Source organism: Odocoileus virginianus, chromosome 6, assembly GCF_023699985.2.
Source record: "Odocoileus virginianus isolate 20LAN1187 ecotype Illinois chromosome 6, Ovbor_1.2, whole genome shotgun sequence".
In the NCBI taxonomy this organism is placed as follows: domain Eukaryota; kingdom Metazoa; phylum Chordata; class Mammalia; order Artiodactyla; family Cervidae; genus Odocoileus; species Odocoileus virginianus.
In genome coordinates, this window is record NC_069679.1 from 63,576,856 (window position 1) to 63,598,881 (window position 22,026).

Consider the following 22,026-nt stretch of genomic DNA (forward strand, 5'->3'; position numbering starts at 1 on the left):
TTTCTGTATACCTATAGTTGGTACAAAATAGAGACTTTGTATCATTTGCAAAGTGAGACTTTGTGTCATTTCTGATTACCTATGTCTGTAGTTATAGTAGAATAATATGCATGAGGATGATGAAAACTAAATTTAGGATTTGGAGTTTTTTCCTCTGGGAAGGGAAGGAAATGGAATTGAATGCACAAAGACAGAAGCTCAAACTGTGTTTTGTTTCTTTAAAAATTATGAACTAAATGTGGTAAAATGTAAAAATTTGATAATTCATAGGCATGTTAAATATTTTTCCATACTTTTTAGGGTATTTGAAATACAAATTAAAATTTCAACATAGATAATAAAAAGAAAGTCATCTAGAATTTCACCACTCACAGATAACCACTTCAGTTAATTTGATGTACGGTCCTCATGACATAATATAGCAGGAATTAATATATATATTCGTGCATGTCTGTCTTAAACAAAATAGGATTGTGCTCTCCATATTGTTTTCAAGTTATCCTAATTATCATCTTTCTGGGTTTATATATATTATTATGGAAACATGGTATTCTATAGTAAAGCATAATGTTTCATTAATGGACTCTCAAAATGCTCACAGTTTTTTGTGACTGTAAGCAATTCCAAAAAATTTGTCCTTAAGATAAAACTTTTGCATATAATCTTAATCATTCCGATGGGCCAAATTCCTCGAAACAGCATTCTTGGTCCATAAAGTTTGCAAAATAAAAGGTTTTAAAAATTTTGTTTTAAGATTGTAAATGAATTTTTGCTAAGAGTATAACACACATAGAGAAAAAGGTGCAAATATTCAATGTAGAGCTTGATGAATTTTTATAAATTAAACACATCCATCCATGTAACCACCATGTAACTGAAGATAGAAAGATAGAACATGGCCAGCATGTCAGAGCCCCAGGTCTTTCTTCCAGTCTCTGCTCTCCTTCCCTAAAGATAACCACTACTTTGATCTTTATCGTTGGTTAGTTTACCATTTTAAACACAATATAAAGGGAATTATAACTGAATTCTTTTGCATACACTATATAATACTCTTTTGTATCTGATTTATTTTATTTAATATCATGTCTGTGAGATTCATCCTTTTAGACTCTTTCCTTTTCATTGCTATGTATGAATATACCAGTGCATGAATATACTAGAACTTATTTACCATTCTGCTGTTGATGAACATTTGTTTTGTTGCTAGTTTTAAGCTGTTACAAATAAAGCTGCTAAGAACGTTTTTGTATATGCCATTTGGTGCCTTTGGTGGCCTCATTTCTGTTGCATATTTATCTAGGACTATAACTGCTAGGCTGTAGGGCATATGATCTCTTTAGTAGATCACTGCCCAACAGTTTTTCGAACTTATTCTGATTTGCACTGTTATCAGTTTGAGAGTTCTTTGCACCAATTCTCACTAATACTTGACATTAAAAAAAACAACAACACATTTATTTTATCTGTTCTGCTATGTGTAATGATTTATAGAAGTTTTAAAATATATTCTGAATCCAAGTCCTTTGTTGGGTATATATATATAAATTGCAATTATCTTCTCTGACTCTGTGACTTGCCTTTTCAATCCTTTAATTAACAGACATTCGTAATTTTAATGTAGTTCAAATTTATCAGCTGTTTTTTTTTTCCTGGTGGCTAGGACACGACTGAGCGACTTCACTTTCACTTCTCAATTTCATGCATTGGAGAAGGAAATGGCAACCCACTCCAGTGTTCTTGCCTGAAGAATCCTAGGGATGGGGGAGCCTAGTGGGCTCTATGGGGTCACACAGAGTCGGACACGACTGAAGCGATTTAGCAGCAGCAGCAGCAGCAGTACTTTTTAATGTTTTTTAAAGAATTCTTTCTCATTGCTGATATCATGGAGCTATTCTCTTACTTTCTAGAATAGTTCTTTCCAGTAGAACTTTCTGCAATAATGGGAATGTTCTATACCTGTACTGTACAGAACAATAGGTACTAGCCACCTATGGCTATTGAACACTTAAAGTGTGGCTAATATGTCTGAGGAATTAAGTTTAAAAATTTTAAAAATTAAGTAGTCACATGTGGCTAGTGGCTATCATATTGGACAGCACATCTCTAAGAGCTTAATTATTTCACATGTTACATTTAGATCTGCAGTCTTTCAAGAATGAATTGATTTGTCTGTACACCTGAAACTAACACAACATTGCAAATCAAATATACTTCAATACAGAGTTAAAAAGAAGAGTATGTTATTTAAAGCAATCAAGATTTATTTTTTTCCATATGGCTATCCAGTTGACCCAACACTAATTTTTTTTTCCTTGCTTTACTGAGAACTTGACTGAGTTAGGGATTACCAAGGACATTGATAAGCATTAAAAATCTTAACTTACAGAAATTGATACTTTTTGCAGGGGAATGAACAAATATCACATTTTTCCAATAATTAGGATATATAAGGAAGAAAAAATGTCCCTTTACTTAGGGTCTTGAAAGATACTACACACATTTAGTATAATTACTAGGCAACTTTTAAGCAATTGTGTGCAGAATAGCTTTCTCATTTCCAGAACACTTTTTGTCTTCTGTTTGCTGTGATAGCAAGTGTCTACACGTTCTGTGCTTTTCTTTCTTTTTTTTTTTCAATTGTAGGAAAATTGCTTTACAATGTGTTGGTTTCTGCTGTATGTTCATGAGTCAGTCATAAGTGCACATATTGCCCTCCTTCTTGAGCCTCCCACCCCTCTAGGTCATCACAGCACCGAGCTGAGCTCCTGTGCCAAGCAGCAGCTTTCCGCAGCTGTCTGTTTTACACATGGTGGTGTATACATTGTCAGTGCTACTCCCCAGTTCATCCAACCCTCCCCTTTCTCCTGCTTCATGTGTCCGTGTCCAACATTAACTGAAGAGACCATTATTTTCCTACTACGCTATAGTATCACCTTCATAAATCAAGTAGTCATGTAGGTATGGCTCCATTTTCAGATTGTTCTGTCCCATCATTTATCCTTACACCAAGTCTATACTAGATTAACTTCTTCAGCTGTATAGTCAGTCTTGATATCTGATAGCGTGCTGTCCTACTTGTTTATTAAGATTACCTTGGCTTCTCTGCTCTTTGTATTTCCACATAATTTTTTTTATTGAGATGTAGTTGAGATATACCATTGGGTAAACTAATTGTTAATTTACACACACAACCTCCTGGAATTTTAATGAAGATTGATTAAAGTATAAAATCATTTGGAAAAAGTTGACATCTCTTAAATAATGAATCTTTTAATCCATGAATATAATATTTTCATTTTTGTTCTGTTCAAAAGATTTAAAAATTTTCATTATGATTTCTCATTTGACTGATGGGTTCTATAACAATCTATGACTTAATTTTCAAATATTTGAAGTTTATTTGTTATATCTTCACTAATTTCTAGTTTAATTTCAGCATGGTCAGAAAATATAATCTGAATTATTTCAGTCCTTCAAAATTTCTGTGGCTTGCTTTATGGCTCAGCATGTCAATTTTGGTAAACAGTCTATATTTACATAAATATATTTATATAAATATACATGCACTGGGTGCCATTTTAGGTGCAAGGCAGTATGCAAACCAGATCAGGTTTGTTCATTGTGTTGGTCACACCTACTATTAATGATTATTTGGGAAATCTGCAATCATTGAAAAAAGTGAACATCTTTCAATAACGCATCTGTTTCTGGATTTGTCTTTTAACATTTTCTGTAGGTATTATCATACTGCCATCCAAGAAATCTGAATCAATTTATGTGTTTCCAGCAATGTATGAATATTCATCACTGACTGTTATCTTTAAAAAATTTTTGCCTGCATCACAAGTGAAAACACTGTCTTCTTGCTGTATACATTTAGATTTCTGAAAGTGATCAGTGAGGTTATTTTTCATATACTTAAGAGCAATTTTTTCCCCCTCTTGAAACTTAACGTCTCCATGTGTTTGATTATTTTTTCCTGTATGTATATTTGTTTTTTAATGGTTTATAACCAAGGATGCATTTTAATTGACCCAGTCTCCCCAGAAATTTTCTTGACTAGCTCAGTTAAGCTCAGTTGAGTTTTGATTGACATATGTTGAGCACCAGTGAAGTGCTCTGGAAGCATGGTTGTGGGAGGGGTGAATAGATGCCTGCCCTCAGTGTGGAACACCGTGCCTGAGTGAGGGCAGGGGTGACAGAAGTCCACTGAAAGAAAACCAAAGTGTAGCTGCAGATGCCAAATGCCATTGTTCAGGGACTTGTGCAGTGCTCATTTTACCACAAGTAAACTGTTGCTGTTAAGTGATACTTTTTAGGCCTTGTTTTGGCTGAAGGTTTTGTCTCAATGCTGCTAACTTATGATTCTGTACACGTTAACAATTATTATGTCTTCCTTAGATTGAGGAGCTTGCCCGGACTCTTCCTGGCAATTACAGTCAGCCTTCCCTGGACAGTGTGAGCGCAGCTGACTCCTCTCCTACCTCAAGTCCTCCAGCTAAGAAGTGCTCCAAAGTCCAAGAAAGATGGCGGATGTCTGCAAAGAAGGCTCTTCTCCACTGGGCTCAGGAGCAGTGTGCCTCGTAAGTAGCTTGCTGCGACCAGAGGAGACACACAGGACATCTGTACCCATCAACACAACCTTACTGACCTCCAGGTCTGAAAATCTGGCCGAATAGGTGTAACAGCTACCTGAAAACTTCCCTCTCATAAGAAGAAAATGCTCACTCTCTCCTTCCTCTCACATTGAATTTTTCACTTGTAGATGTCTGTGAGCTCAACCACTCTTGGTTTTAAAGACCAGAAGATGGTGTCACCTGAGTAACTTACCTCACTCCCATTCCCACATACAGGTGGCCCTTTATGGTATACAAATACAGTAATCTTCAAATATCCTTTTCTTTAGGCACAATTCCCTTATGCATCTGGAAGGTGGATTTAGATTGTAAAAAGTTTCACCATGCTAGGAGTTCTTTAAAAGTCAAGACTGTTTTAGTTGACTGTGTATTCTCTTAATTTTAGCCATATATGTGTTCACGGTATAGTTGGCAATAAGGTTAGGAAGGACTTATGGTTGAAAATGTCAGGGATAGGAAGAGGATTTCCTTTATCTGAGGTGATCGTGGAGTGCCTTTCTGAGGAGACCTTTGAGCTGAGACCTGAAGAGATAGCTTTAAGCATATGAAATTATGTGGGATCACTTACAGCAGGATAGGAACATGATCCATAGCACTCCAGCATCCACTATGGGGCAATATCAAACCAAAGGAAAAACCAGATATTGAAGGGAGGTCCTGCACCACCCATTTTTCTCAGCCCTGTTTATAATAGCCATACTGGTAGGCAAAGATGCCCAATTCAGCAGACGAGAAAGGATGGGGAATATCTGTGGGTACATTCCTCATGGAAGCCAACTCAGCCATTGAAAAAGAATATCATTGAATGGAGCTACAATGAGTCGGTTGAAACTGCAGCATTATAAGAGAGGAGAAAGGATGAGGTCAGGAGAGAAAGTTGTAAGGCCATTAACAGTATACTAAATATATAATATATGTTTATTTTCAGAAATTTTAAATTTTATAAAATATGCCAAACAGAAAAGTGACTCACTTTATAGTTAACGGGTACTGTGTGACATTTTGAAGTTCACGTTGTGTAATCATTCATGAAACAGTCTGAAAAAAGACTGGGGAGAAAGAGTGTCCAGGCAGAAGGATTAAAAGGGCTATCGAAAAAAAAAAGGGGGGCTATCGAGAAACAGGAATGAGGCTGGTGTTGCTATGTTTTGGAAGGTGTAGATACTGAAAAATATCCTCTGAACTGAAAAGGAACTTTTAAGACTGAAGAATGAAGTGGGCAACTCCATAAAGTGCAATTATGAAGTTTATTGTGGGTCACTTACAGGCAGGATCAGGCAGACAGGGATCCAGAGGCACTCCATGCCTCCAAAAGGGGCAAAGGGGGATTTAAAGGGGCCAAAGCTAAAAAACAGAATCAGTTACGAAGGGAGAGGTCTGTCTGCACCAACAGGAACCAGGGTTTTTTTCCTCTCCCTGGGGTTCTTGACCATTAACCATCTGTGTCAGCAAAAGGTATTCTTCCAGTTTTCATATCAGATGAAGGCAAGAGAAAAAGTTGATGGGGAACTTATCTGGCTTGGGCACATTCCTCATGAGCAGGCCAAACCCGCTCATGCAGAGAGAAGAGGGGATGGGACTGCAGCCTAAGCTGGAGCTGACGAAGTGGAGTCAGCGTGGTCCAGCCACACTGCAGCATTGTAAGAAAGGAGAGAGAGAAAGGCAGGAGGGGTCAGGAGGAGCCAAAGCTTGTAAGGCCTTGTGGGCCAGACTGAGCGATGTTATTCTAAATATAATACAAACTATGATGTTTTTTTCAGATAATTTTTTATTGTGATAAAATATCCATAACAAAATTTACCACTTTAACAAGTTTTTAAGGGTACAGTTCAGTGACATTAAGTACATTCACAGTTGTGTAACCATCACTGCTAACTGTCTGCAGAACTTTTTTCATCTTATGAAGCTAAAGCTCTGTAACTGTTTAACATCTCTCAACCCCGCTTTCCCTTCAGCCTCTGGCCACCAGAGGTCTACTTTCTTTATCAATGAATTTCATTCTGCAAGGTACCTTATATGAGCGGAATCATGTAGTAGTTTTCCTTTTGTGACTGGCTTATTTCATTCAGCATCATATCCTTAAGTTTTATCCATGTTATAGCATGTGCCAGAATTTCATTACTTTTTGGACTAAATATTTCATTGTATGAACATGCTACATTTTGTTTATCCATTCATTCATAATCGGTTCTAAGCAGAGGAGTGACCAAGGCAGTCGTCTATCCAATGAACTATTGACCATTGACTTGGCACAAAATATTGTTTAATTTTTTCCAATGAGAAATAAAATTATTTCTTCCAGTGAAAAGAACTTTATGATTCATAGAGATCCAAACAGTTAAGCCAACAGATTGTTGAATGAAGAACATTAAACTTGAGTATCACTGTCACGTGAAGGACTTTTAAAGACAGATTTCAGGCCCACTTCCAGAGTGTGATTCAGGTAGACCTGGAGTTGGGCCTCAGAATTTCTACCTATGGTCCAAGTGATGACATTACTGCTGAGCCAGGGGTCACACTTTGAGAACCAATATTTTGTAGTGTCATGAGCCTCATCAAACTTGGCATTTTACTTTAATTTGACCTCATGATTAAAATAAAATACTTTTCTAGGTTGACTGACATCATTTGACTTGCTGAAATTTAAGTCCTGATGAAGAGAGTGGAGGTACTTTGATATAGTCTTTTAAATAGTATTTTTAATGTTTTTATTCTTTTGTGATAGGTATGAATCTGTCAATGTGACAGATTTTAAGTCAAGCTGGAGAAATGGGATGGCTTTTCTGGCTGTCATTCATGCCTTGCGACCAGACTTGATTGACATGAAGAGTGTGAAGCATAGATCCAACAGAGACAATCTGAAAGAGGCCTTCAGAATTGCAGAACAAGAATTAAAAATTCCCAAAATGCTGGAACCAGAAGGTAAAGAAGCTTCTTTCTTTTTGAAACAATGTCCAGTGTGAAGAGGATTTGAAAATAGTATCCACATGTGAGCAAACATAACAGCATGATATTTAAGTCCTGGAGGGTTTAACTTTAAACTATTTAATTTCATGAAATTAAGAATTCCTACCAATTTGTTAAACTTAGTACTTGCAGGAATGATGTCATACCTGAAAGCAAATGATGCTGTTTTGTGGAATAATGTGAATCTTTGTCTTAATTTTCTTTTATTGTGTTCTGTACTGTGTCCTCCTTGATTTGATAATTCTTTTCTAAAATTTCTCAAGTAAGATATTACTTTAAGTTGTCTAGGTGGCTCAGATGGTAAAGAGTCTGCCTGCAATGCGAAAAACCAGGGTTTAATCCCTGGGTTGGGAAGACCCCCTGGATAAGGGCATGGCAAGCCACTCGAGTATTCTTGTCTGGAGAATTCCGTGGACAGCGGAACCTGGTGGGCTACAGTCCATGGGATCACAGAGCGTCAGAGATGACTGAGTGACTGACACTTTTTTTTTTTGACTGACACTTTTCACTTGAGTTGTCTATTGTCTCTGTACCTCTGTTTTCCTATTCCCTCCCCCTAATTAAAGCTGGGCCTCTGTGAGGACAGAAACTATTTTTGCTGTTTCTTCCTCTGTGGCTGGCCCAGCTTTGCCGTTGACTGTGCTCAGTTTTGTTGGATTGTTAACAGCAGTAGCAAAATCCTAAATACTGGCTATATTCAGAGAGATAACTATCAGGTTATATTTAACTTCATGAAATTAAGATTTAAAAAATTCAGTTCTGGAAAAGCACTGTACTTTGGATTGCATTGTTTCCTAATGTGCGTGCTAAGTTGCTTCAGTCATGTCTGACTGTTTGCGGCCCTATGGACGTAGCCTGCCAGGCTCCTCTGTCCATGGGATTCTCCAGTCAAAAATACTGAAGTGGATTGCCATGCCCTCCTCCAGGGGATCTTCTTGACCTAGGGATCAAACCTTATGTCTCCTGCATTGGCAGGAGGGTTCTTTCCCACTAGCGCCATCTGGGAAGCTCCTTCATAATGTACCCAAAGCTTATTTATTTATTTATTAAAACAAACAAACAAACAAATGAAACACCAGTAAGGTCATAAAAATGGCATGTGGTGAAAATTCCAATGAACTAATAGGTCAAGAGTTACAAATTCTAGTCTCAGCTCAACAACAGGGTGTGTAGGTCAGTGTTTAATATTAGGCTCTCTGAAACAGGTGTGTAGGGGCGTGTGTGTGTGTGTGTGTGTGTATGCATATATATATACACATACACACACATGTCTGAGGATGTGTAGCACAGTTTACAAATAAAAATATATGATGCACTTTATTAGAATTTCCATATAGCCCCCAGATGCCTTTGTTGATTTTTGCCAAACTCTTATATCCATCTGTAGCCAACCTCTGGTTGCAGTTGCTGAACCGGTATAGTTCTGACATCAGTGTGGGTGGATAACTCCTTTGCATTAATGAGTAAGTGAACAGCAAAGAGGCATGTCAGAGCTTCACTTGTTCTTCAGTGATGTGAATGACTTTTTTTGCTGAAAGAATACGGGAAGAATTTGAGTTTTATTAAAGTCACAGTTTGACAGCTATAGACAGGACATACTTTTAAGATTAATCTGCATTATTAACAATTTCTCCATCTCTTTCTTAGCACCCAGAAAGTGTTAGTCTGTCAATCATGTCTAACTCTTTGTGATCCCATGGACTGTAGCCTACCAGGCTTCACTGTCCATGGAATTCTCCAGGCAAGAGTAGTGGAGTGGGTTGCCATTCCCTTTTCCAGGGGATCTTCCCAACCTAGGGATTGAACCTGAGTCTCTCATTGCGAGCAGGTTCTTTACCATCTGAGTTACCAGGGTAGCCCTCTTAGCACTCAAGGAAACAGCAAATCAAGCCCTCATTTGCTGATTTTCTGTGGTATAAATCTTGCCACCCACGTTAAGTCACTGAACACATTGGGAAAAGATGCACAGTAGTATATCATTGTATATTATTTCTATCTTACAGATACTATAAGCATAGCCCCAGGAGTGTGGATAAGTAAAATGCAAAGAAATAGTTGAGTACTGATGAGTTTTGAGTATTATTACCCTTGTTTTTATATAATTTATGTAATTGTACATTTATATAATTTAATTTTTAATGCTGACTGTTTAACAACTAACTTATGAAACTGATGAAAATATAACGATCAGCTCTCTCAAGCTGGTATAAGCACATCACTGACTGAGTTGACTATGGCTTTGTCACTAAACCTTTCTGGTTTTAAATAGCCTTATTAGGATATATTCACATACCATATGGTGTACCCATTTGACTCTATAATTGAATGGTTTTTAGTATATTCACAAAATTATGAAACCATCATTACAATCAAATTTAGAACATTTTCAGCACCCCCTAAATAAACCCAGGCAGCCCATTAGTAGTCACTGGCCATTTCCTGCAACCTCCCAACCCTGGCAACCATGCCCCACCCCCCCCTCATAGCCCTAGGCAACCACTAATCTACTTTCTGTCCCTGTAGATTTGCCAGTTCTGGAAATTTCATATGAATGGAATCATACAAATACCTAGCCTTTTGTGACTGGCTTTCTATATTTTATTTTGCTGACAAAGCAAGAGAATTTTGGGGGGAAGTTTGCCTGGGTGGGGAGCAGCGGGGTAAGGAACCCAGAACTGCTCTGTGACTGATTCTTTAAATTAGCATAATGTTCAAAGTTCACCCATAGTATGTTGCAACATTTATTGATACTTCATTTCTTTTTTACTTTTTGATATACTTTATTTTTAGGAACAGTTTTAGATATACAGGAACATTGAGAAGATAGTACAATAAGTTCCTGTATACCCGACACCCTGTTTTCCCTACTGTTAATATCTTAGTACAGTATACTAGTTACAATTAATGAGTCAATATTGTTATGTTATAATAAAGGCAGTACTCTATTCACCTTTTCTTAGTTTTCCCCCAGTGCCCTTTTTCTCTTCAGGATCCTGTCTGAATACATTACATCTAGTCATCATATCTCCTTGAGCTCCTCTTGACTGTGATGATTTCTCAGACCTTTTTTTGTCTTGGTTTTGATAACTTGATAGTTTTGAGGATTACTGGTCAGGTATTTTCCTGGATGCCTCTCTGCTGGAATTTGTGTTATGCTTCTTCTCAGGCTGTCAGCACTGTTGATGTTGACCTTGATCTCCTGCCTGAGGTAGTATTTGTGAGTTTTCTCCTCTGTGAAGTTACTCTTTGTCTCCCCCATCCCATACTCTCCTCTCTGGAGGGAAATCACTAGGCACAGCCCACACTCAGGAGAGTTATGCTCACTCTCCTTGAGGGCAAGTTGGCTACAATAAGTTATTTGGAATTCTGCACAGGAGATTTGCCTATTCTTCTCCATTTATTTACTTATCCCACTATTTATGTCACTGTAGATTCATGGATATTTTATCCAATACTACTTTATTTAATTGCTCTAATTAGAAAAAATTCCATTCATGGGCAGTTCCTCACTCTGGCACTGCAAGATGCTCCAGGCTCATCTGTACTTCCTGCTGTAGTCCTGGGAACAGTCATTTCTCCAAGGAGCCCTGGTTCCTTTTATTGGAGAATGGTATTGGAAACCAAGGTCTGGGTGCTACGTATGCTCACTGCTACTGATTCTTATTTTTTTGAAACTGAGTTGTTTTTGTAAAAGTTGAATTAGGTGATATTCCTAAGTTAGGCTAATGATTCCACATTTCTATAATGTTAGGTTTGTTATTAGTCTGATTTCTTGTTGCTTATTAATAATCCTTCTTATTTGACCTTCGCCCATCTTCTTGTTTTTTCTTCCTTCCTTTATTTTTTTCTTCTTTTTGTTTTTTAATCTTTTGTCTTTCCTTATTGACTTTTCATTATCTTTTAAAAATTTCTTCATTTCCCCCCACGCTTTGTTCTATTTCCTACTTCTGTTTTTTAACTGCTTCTCTCCTTGTGTTTGCTAAGTCTTTATTATTAGTGTTAACTGTTTTCTCTATTCTAGTGTGTGAAAATAACTATGCAACTAGAGGAATAAATGATTTAATCAAAACAGATTTCCAGTGTATAAGTGATTTCCTATAATTCATTTTATATAGTTTAAATAATAGTTTGAAAAATGTGAAGTACATCATGATTACTTATGCAGCCCAAATACTGAAGTCATATTTGAATAAGAGAATTATCTTTTGAAACAATCTTGTTAATACTTTCATTCACTATGCACACCTTTTTTTTTTTTTTGGGGGAATGTTTGAGAAATTGTTTTTTTTTTTAATTTTTTCCCATTTATTTTTATTAGTTGGAGGCTAATTACTTTACAACATTGCAGTGGTTTTTGTCATACATTGAAATGAATTAGCCATGGATTTACATGTATTCCCCATCCCGGTCCCCCCTCCAACCTCCCTCTCCACCCCATCCCTCTAGGTCTTCCCAGTGCACCAGGCCCAAGCACTTGTCTCATGCATCCAACCTGGGCTGGTGATCTGTTTCACCCTAGATAATATACATGTTTCAATGCTGTTCTCTTGAAACATCCCACCCTCGCCTTCTCCCACAGAGTCCACAAGTCTGTTCTATACATCTGAGTCTCTTTTTCTGTTTTGCATATAGGGTTATCATTACCATCTTTCTAAATTCCATATATATGTGTTAGTATACTGTAATGGTCTTTATCTTTCTGGCTTACTTCGCTCTGTATAATGGGCTCCAGTTTCATCCATCTCATTAGAACTGATTCAAATAATTATTTTTAATGGCTGAGTAATATTCCATGGTGTATATGTACCACAGCTTCCTCATCCATTCGTCTGCTGATGGGCATCTAGGTTGCTTCCATGTCCTGGCTATGATAAACAGTGCTGCGATGAACATTGGGGTGCACGTGTCTCTTTCAGATCTGGTTTCCTTGGTGTGTATGCCCAGAAGTGGGATTGCTGGGTCATATGGCAGTTCTATTTCCAGCTTTTTAAGAAATCTCCACACTGTTTTCCATAGTGGCTGTACTAATTTGCATTCCCACCAACAGTGTAAGAGGGTTCCCTTTTCTCCACACCCTCTCCAGCATTTATTGCTTGTAGACTTTTGGATAGCAGCCATCCTGACTGGCGTGTAATGGTACCTCATTGTGGTTTTGATTTGCATTTCTCTGATAATGAGTGATGTTGAGCATCTTTTCATGTGTTTTTTTGCCATCTGTATGTCTTCCTTAGAGAAATGTCTGTTTAGTTCTTTGGCCCATTTTTTGATTGGGTCATTTATTTTTCTGGAGTTGAGCTGGAGGAGTTGCTTGTATATTTTTGAGATTAATCCTTTGTCTGTTTCTTCGTTTGCTATTATTTTCTCCCAATCTGAGGGCTGTCTTTTCACCTTGCTTATAGTTTCCTTTGTTGTATGCACACCTTCTTATCCAATGAAAATATTTTAAAGTATCCAGTTAAGGCAATATAATTATTTTATGTATCTCTCGATATTTATATTTTTTCCAATAAAGAATAAAATAACTCTCAGGAATTCTTTCTTTATTGAAACCCCACTCCTGCCTTTTTATTGATTCTTTTTATGTGCTTACTGTCTTTAATTTTATTATTTGTATATAAATTAGTTTCACTTCCTCTCTCAGCTGACTTAAAGCACTCACAGGGAAACATGTTTCATAAAGCATGCATAGTTTGTTGTTATTAGTTTGTTTTTCTCCTAACTGCAAGCTCCTTGAGGGGCAAATAATATCTTAAGGCATCTAGCACCTACTCAGGAATCTGGCATCAACTTGCTGAATGAAGGGATGAGACAGTCCCTATGAACAAAGTCTGAGCCTTACATATCAATCTTGTGACCTGCATTTGTTAACTCTCTATAAATATTTTTAAAATTGAGTTTAATGGAATTAATAAACATAGATTTCCTTGTCAATATCTTCACTGGTTGTTTTGACAACATAGCTAAAGACATCCCCAAATTATGTGTTCATTTTACCTATAATGTATTGCAATCTTTTCTTTTGATTTTGCAAGTTACTTAATTTATTATAGGCCTGGAGATGTTCTGCCCTTTAATTAATTTATAATATTTTAAATGTGTGTAAATCAGCATTTTCCAAATTTATTTCACCATGGAAAGTTTCAGTACAACGCAGACTGGTCCATAGTAGGCTTTCAGTAAATGTATTTGTTCCATGAATGAATGAGTAAAATCTTGTGGATGTTTTGAACAAATCTTCTCTACAACATATACCCTGAGATTCTTTACTGTACAAGTGCAGAGACCAGAGTGTCAGGAGTGAATTCCGTCTGCTTTATATTCTTACACTCCTGGAGGAGTTTCTGCATTGTGTCACCAGTAAGAGGAAGGCTTTCCTTTTCCTTTCCACCCTCCCTGACTACTTATGTCCTCATACATACAACATGCACAGTGACTTTTTTATTACTAGGAAACCAAGGCTGTGCATGTCAACCCAGCTCCATCTGACTCTAGATCTAAACTTTTAACTACTGCAGAGTCTTGGAGCAAGGGTGAGTGTACAGGGATTGCATGATTGGTTTACTGCTTTGATTCATTTCAAGTTCACTTCAATACTGTTCTTGAATATTACAGTAAATCACACCTGTAGCTGATTGATACTGTGCTGTATTTTGCAGATGTGGATGTTGTTAATCCTGATGAAAAGTCGATCATGACCTATGTGGCACAATTTCTGCAGTATTCAAAGAAGGCACCTGGGTCTGGAGATGAAGCCCAGGTATGTCTTTATAAGTACAAACCAAGTTCATTTTTTTTGTACCCTACTAATGGTTTAGTTTTTAGCATAGAGGCATAATTTGCACACAGACCTTAAGTGTGCAAGTTCAGTGAGCTTTGACAAATGCATACACCATATGTCATACTTTAATCATGATGTAAAACATTTCTGTTACCCAGATGTTTCACTGTGCCTCTCTTTTGTCCGTGCTCCTCTACCCTAAGCAACCAGCACTCCAGTTTCTTTCACTGTAGATTAGTTTTGCTTATTTTTTTTAAAGTTAAAAGCAGTAATTTATTAAACTTTGCTGAATTACCTAAGACAACATTTAGATAGGTACTATATAGGACAAATTATAGCAGGCTTTAAAAATATTTTAATGATGTCAGACTTTTATCTATTGTAATTTTTCGCTGCTTTATTGAGATACAGTTCACATACCATAAAATTAAATCATTTAAAATGTACAATTCAGTGGTTTTAGTATGTTTACAAAGTTGTGCACGATCATCACAGTCTAATTTTAGCATATCTCCAGTTTACCTGTTCTTTAGCTTCGTATAAATGGAATCATTGTGTTCCACTCTTAATCCTTATTTGTTGAGACATTCTTGAATTTCCATCAGATTTTTACAGTTTTTTCCTTTGACTTTCAGTTAGTTACACAAAGAATTGTGGGTGGAAATTTCATAAAAATCACTGAACTGAAAATAAACAGCCTGCTTCTATATGGATAAATGAGTGCTGTGAATTTGGTAAAATGTTTTTCAGTATTATTTTTAAATGTAAACTACTTCCTCAGACATGTAAGCAGGCAGTCATATTACTGCATTTTGTTTGACGAATTTAGGCCTATGTTTTCCCAACTGTTATGTTTGAGGCACCAAGCCAGATTGTTGCTGACTCTGGAAGAGAGACTCAAGCTGAGACTTGAGCTTATAATGCACTTCATTTATTTCTGACCTGCTGAGGAGCTTCTTTTTTCTAATTAATTTTCTTATTAAAAACTGAAATTAAAAATTCAACTGTCCATGAAATCAGATGCAAAAATATATAGAAATACTCTTCCTTAGTAGGGAGGAAAAAGTAAACGAAGGTTAAAGGAGGGTAGAAGTAAGATGTAATTTCTTTTGCTTTATCCCCTAGCAATAAACTTTGCTTCTAAATGTGTGCAAGCTCACCACCTAAACAAGAATCTAAATGCTTCTCATTTCCATAGGATAACTTAACCAATTGTTCAAGATATGTTTTGATGTCATTTATTTAGCAGATGTAAACATTTCTTGAGTTACCCATGTTTAGGTTTATTGGAAAGCAGAATTATGAAATGCCTGCTATAAATAAATAACTTAGAATAACATTCTCTAAAATTGAAAAATGATGGAAGTGAATATGCCAAAAGTTAAGAGCTTTGCTCTGTTCTTTTAGTACATTGTGTTCAGATTCTGGTTTCAATCCATTTTAAAATTTAAGGTGCTACATGAGCAAGCAAAATCCTTCTTTGACACAGTGAGTCACTGGTGTGTAGTGATTACACTATTTCACTGATGTTTGAAGTTGTTAATTTTGTTGTTAACAAAATCACAAAGTCTATTTAGGATAGACTTTTAAATGTGTGTGTGTATGGGTGTGTGTGAATTACAGGGAAAGGTGAAAGATGCCATGGTCTGGTTAGCTCTACAAGAGAAGAAGTTCCAGAAAATGCTAACGGATTCAGAAAATGAGACCTACTGTAAAACGTATGAAGTAAGTATGACTTTAAACAGCAATTCTTTTGTGGTTTACTCTTAGGGAAGAGTAGGATGTTTTTAGAAAAAAAAATCTTTCAGAGCTAATTATTTAAATACCAAGTTAACTCCAAGTTTTAATGCTGAGTTCTAGGGACAGAGCCTCTGGGAAGTCTTGTTAAAGTGCAGATTCTAAATCAGTAGTTCTGGGATGGGGCCTCAGACTCTGCATTTCCCACAAGCTCCCAGATGGTACTGATTCTGCTGATCCTTAGAGAACTTTGAGTAGTAAGGTTTCAGTGTGGAAATTGGCAAACTGGTCTCTTGACCCCATCACCTGTTTTTATGAATACATTGTTATTGAATATATTATATTATAATATATATTGTATATGAGCCATGTCCATTAAAGTATTGTTTGTGGTCTCATTCTCATCACATTGTTGAATAGTAACAGCAGAGACCATGTGGTCCAAGACACAAAGCTGAAGATGTTTGCTATCTTGCCTCTTACACCACACGTTTTCCAATCCCTGGTCTAGAGCAGAAATATGCTTTTCAGAAAGAATTTGAAGGACAAAAAGATTAGGAAATCAGAAATGGAGCTATCCCAGAAGTACAGTGCAGGGTTTCAGCCAGCATGTCCTTTGGGGAGTAATAACGGCTGATATTATCACCATATATTGAACATTTGCTACGTATCAGGCACCTTGCTGACATGCATTTTACATGTTATAACGTCTTGCAGAGTATGGTATTGTTATTTGTTTCACAGATGAAGATAAGATGTAGGAGGGCCAAGGGAGTTATCTAAAGTTACATAGGTACTGTGTGGTAGGGGTGGGATTTAAATGAAATCTAGCTTTAATGCTGTAGCTCTTGGCGTCCTGATGCTTCTCCAGGGTAAGCAGTTATTCCTTGTGCCCTCTTTAAAGAGACTAACAGGAGCCAATGTGAAGGGCCCACAGGTCTGTTTCTCAGAACCCAGTCTACACAGACTGTGCTCCCTACCCGCTCACCATCCTGAAAGGGGTACTCTCATGGGTCTACCCAGCATGAGCCCCTCTAGGTCTTCATCCCCACATTGGTTAACGGAGGGAGCTGGATGAATCCAGTCCAGCCTTTCTGTGGCTGGTGTGACTTGCTGGCCTCCCCTTTCTTTTGCGTTTGGAGTCACCACTGAAGGAAGGGGTCTCCTCTGCCTTCTGTCTGAACTGCGTGGGCTTCTTGTGCTGCTTGCCTCTGAGTTCTGGCCTTAAGGCGCTCAGTGTCCATGGGAAGTGCCTTGCTCTCTCTTTGATTTACTAAAGTACCGCAAATTCAGGTTTCCTGCATGAAAAACTATGTGAGGTTATTTTTGAAAGAATTTAATTACCCCTCAGTTTGAACACAAAATTTAATTAGAAATATGACCAAAAATTATGGGTAATCTTTTAAATAGTGTTTATGCAGTTGATGACTCAAACACCAGTATTTCACACAAATACAAGCCAAGAAAAGATTTATTTATTAAGTTTTTGAGGGCAAAGACAAAGTATTTTCTAAAGTCCGTATAAAATGACTTGGGAAGAATTGACTGAAGCTCAGTAAATCATAGACGCTTCAAAAACCATTTATACTTGACTGCTGTCATATAATTCTTATTTCCACTCATTCTTATTTTGTTGTGAACACATATTTAGGGAGGAGAAGCTTATATTTTTCATGGGTTATTATGATTTGTCCTCTAGAGCTGGGTGGCCTCGCTGCCTCACTCCAGTAGAGGCAAAAGCTGTGACTTATGTCACTATTAGAGTGCCCAGATTGTGAGGGTGCATGGAAGAAAGAAAATGGATTGGTGAGAGGAGCCTAGATTTAGGGAATTTTAGTTTTATCTAAGTAAAAATTTAAATATACTCTACAGCTATAGACCTTCAAATAGCAAATTACATTTTATAAACTGGTTTAAACATTTCACTCTTTACTCTTCTAATTGTAGAGCCTGCTATCCTTTTTGGAGTCATTGAACAAAGAAAAAGAACGCTTTTTGGATGTCCTGACAGTAAAAAGGAATGTAGATGACCTGAATAAAGATCAGTTGCAATTGAGAGAAGCCTGGGATGGTCTCAACTGCCAGGTTACTGTGTTATGTTGATTAGAGTGCTTTTGTTTGTGGGGCAGCTTGTTAGTTGGATCAGAACTTTAGACTTCCATGAGGAATTCTGTAAAAGACAGGATAGATGCTTCTACAGAAAGTTGCGAGAATGTTACTAAATTTTCTCCATGATCTTGTTTGAGTAATGGTTGATATAAATAGGAATTTATAACATTCTGTTTAGAGAAATTGCAGGCTTATCCAAAGTTTTTGTATCTGCCATCAGTTCTTGGAATCAGAATCCTTATTCTATCAATACTGACGTGCAGCCTCGTCTCTGCTTTGGGACAGTACCATGTGTCAGTATCAATAGATGCTTGAAGTGGGTAGGGACAAACCCAGAGAAAAAGTGTAGTGATAAATGTGTGTATGTGTGTCTGAATATATCTGTATGATTTCAGTCAGTTTAAATTTATTGACTCATGTGTTATGGTATATAATATATGATATATGTTGAAGAACATGTATTATTTAGTCATCTGATATAGCATTCTGTAAATGTCAGTTAGGACAAGGTAGTTGGTAGTATTCAGATTGTCTATGCCTTCACTGACATTTTGTCCAGATATTCACTCTATCAATTTCTGAGAGAGGATTATTAAAATCTGTAGAATCCTTCCTTTAATTTAGTCAAATTTTGTGTCATGTATTTTAAGACTTTGTTATTAAATATGTACATTTATGACTGTTATGTCTTCCTGAATCACCACTTTTACCACTATGAAATATTACTGTTTATCTCTGGTAAGACTACTTTTCTAGATGTCTACTTAATCTGATATCAATATGATCATTACATTCTTCCTATGCTGGCTGTATGACACATCTTTTTCCTTCATTTATTTTCAACCTATTTGAGTCTTTATATTTAAAGGGCATCTCTTATAGATAACATATAATTGGATCTGGCTTTATTATCCACTCTGACAACATCTGCTTTTTCACTCAAGCGTTTAGACAATATTTAATGTAATTATTGATATGGTTCAGTGTAGGTTTATCATCTTATGCTTTTTTATGTTTGTGTACATGCTAAGTTGCTTCAGTCATATCCAGTTCTTTGTGACCCCATGAACTGTAGCTGGCCAGGCTCCCCGTCCATGCAATTCTCTCAGCAAGAATACTGGAGTGGGTTGCCATGCCCTTTTCCAGGGTATCTTCCTGACCTAGAGATTGAACTTGTGCCTCTTACATCTCCTGCATTAGCAGGCGGGTTCTTTACCACTAACTAGCGCCACCTGGGAAGCCCTTTTTTAATGTTTATCCCCTCTGTTTTTTTTGGAGGGCTTCCCTGGTGGCTCAGGTGGTAAAGAATATGCCTGCAATGCAGGAGACCTGGGTTCAGTCCCTTCTCCAAGATCCCCTGGAGGAGGGCATGGCAGCCCACTCCAGTATTCTTGCCTGGAGAATCCCACAGACTGAGGAACCTGGCGGGCTACAGTCCATGAGGTCGCAAAGGGTCGGACACGAGTATACACACCTCTGTTTTCAGTATCTCTTTCTTTTCTTGCCTTGTTTTAGATTGTGTTAATTTTTAACATATTAAATTCCATTTTTAATTTATCTATTGGCTTTTTAACTCTACCTCATATTGTATTTTTACTGTGATTACAATATACATTATAAAATTTTTGCCATCAACTTAAAGTTGTAACATTCTAAGTTGTACAACTTCTGACAACATGTAGAAGTCTTGCAATCAAATCTCTCACTTTTTATGACTGGTTGCTTTATATATAAATATATGTATGACACACATATATGTTCTAAAGTCCCCAAGACCATGTTATAAATTTTTGTTCAAAACAGTCATGTGTTTTAAAGAAATTAAGGGAAAAATTAGTTTTTCATATTTATATAACTATTTACATTTCCATTGTTCTTTGTTCTTTCCTGGAGATTTGAGTTTCTATCTGAACTCACTTCTCAGCTTGAGAGCTTCTTTTAACTTATCTTATATTGCAGGTCTTCTTTTTTTATTTTGGCTTCCTAGGTCTTTGTTGCAGCGCGCAGACTTCTCTCTAGCTGTAGTGGTTGGGGCTTCCCTTGTTGTGGTGCACAGGCTTAGTTGCTCCATGGCATGTGGGATCTTATCTCCCCATCCAGGGATTGAACTCATGTCTCTTGCATTGGAAGGTGGATTCTTAGCCACTGGGACCACCAGCAAGTCCTGTCTTCATTCTTTCTGAACAATTTTGTTGAGGTATGATTTATATGCCATAGAATTGCCTCATCTTAAATGGCTAATTGACTTTTAGTGAATTTACAGAGTTACAACAGAGATTACACGTCACAGATACTCTTTGGCCCTGAAAAATTTGCCAGTCTCTGCTCAAGACTCTTGACCACCAGGAGCGACAGCCTGTTTGCAGAATACATTCATCATGCCGTCTGTGAAATGTGTTAAACACTAGCTCAGTGGCTTAAAAAGAGCCACATTTTCCGAGTCCCTTATTTTGAAGGACCAGTGCAGCTCCAGAAATCTTCCCATAAAGTGGCAGTGCTCCTTGTGTTATCAATTCCTTTTCTGATCACAGCTCTGATCCATGTGAAGGGCAGGAACTCTGTTACAAATCCTCAACAAGACAGGAGAGGAAGAAGATGCTGTCTGTATAGTTCAGGCTATTCCAGGCCACAGAGATCTGGCCTTATTTTGCTGCCTATGATTTGGAAAAATCATTAAAAGAGCTATTTTACAAGAGTAAGTGCTACAAACTGATGGTAGCTTGAAAATTCAAATCCTTAGGCAGAGTGCCACTCATTTTCTTAGTGTTGCAAAATGAAACTTATTAATTTTAAAGTTATCATATGTATAACAGTCAATACCAGTTTCTGGTTCAATCAGTTGAAGACACAGATATCTCAAAGTATCTTAATAAATGGTTTCATTTTAAGCCTGCTATAGGAACTAGCCACATTATTTTGACCTGACAAGATCTTATATAAATTTTCATCCAAGTTCAAAAGTAATTTCCAACACTGAGAAAGAAAGCATGGAACTAGTTTTCTATGTTAAGAGTGGAAGGAGGAGAATGAAAGGTAAATATCGCCTTCTATTATTCCTCTTCCTACTGCTGCATAGAGTATAGCCACAGTCAGAAAACTCACATTTGTCTTCTTTCAAAGCATATACAGCTTTTTGATGCAGGGAATTCAACCTGGTGCTCTGCGACAACCTAGAGGGCTGGGAGGAGGGAGAGAAGTTCCAGAAAGGAGACATACACATACCCGTGGCAGATGCGTGTGGATGTATGGCAGAAGCCCACACAACATTGTAAAGCAATTATCCCCCAATTAAAAATAAATAAAATATACAGCTTTCTTTCAACTGTGAAAAGAATAATAGCTGAGTTAGAGATATCATTCTTAGCTTATCTTTTGCTCAGTTGCTTGCCAGTTTTATGTTTTTTGTTTATTTTGGGGGAAATGCTAATAATAATAAATCATATATATATAATAAAAGTACATCCTAGCTTCTTTATATTAAAATTCATAATAATGAGAACCTCTTTTCCATTTTTTTCCAACTGGAGGCTTCACGGCATATAATTAATGATTTAGGATTGTAAAGCTGTCTTGTGCTACATGCGTTTTGAGAAAATGAACTTGCAAGGCAATTAATAAAATACTGCATGGCATCACTGGTATGCGGAATCTTTATTTAAGAAGTCAAACTTAGAAGTTTCCTGATGGCTTAGTGGTTAGGATTCTGGGCTTGCATTGCTGTGGCCTGGGTTCAATCCCTGGAAACTGAAATCTTGCAAGCTGCATGACATAGCCAAAAAAAAAAAAAAAAAAAAG

General features: G+C 37.0%; 1 protein-coding gene across 9 annotated transcripts in view; it reads left to right on the top strand.

Moving 5' to 3' along the window:
• The window catches only part of SYNE2 (spectrin repeat containing nuclear envelope protein 2), a 316,121-nt gene that overhangs the window by 79,400 nt on the left and 214,695 nt on the right, over positions 1-22,026 (top strand). For all 9 annotated transcript variants that reach the window (XM_070469450.1, XM_070469452.1, XM_070469451.1 and 6 more), the window contains exons 7-11: positions 4,405-4,586; positions 7,366-7,562; positions 14,264-14,364; positions 16,009-16,110; positions 18,070-18,207. In XM_070469450.1, coding sequence (XP_070325551.1) covers positions 4,405-4,586; positions 7,366-7,562; positions 14,264-14,364; positions 16,009-16,110; positions 18,070-18,207 — 720 coding nt within the window. The remainder of the gene's footprint in view (positions 1-4,404; positions 4,587-7,365; positions 7,563-14,263; positions 14,365-16,008; positions 16,111-18,069; positions 18,208-22,026) is intronic.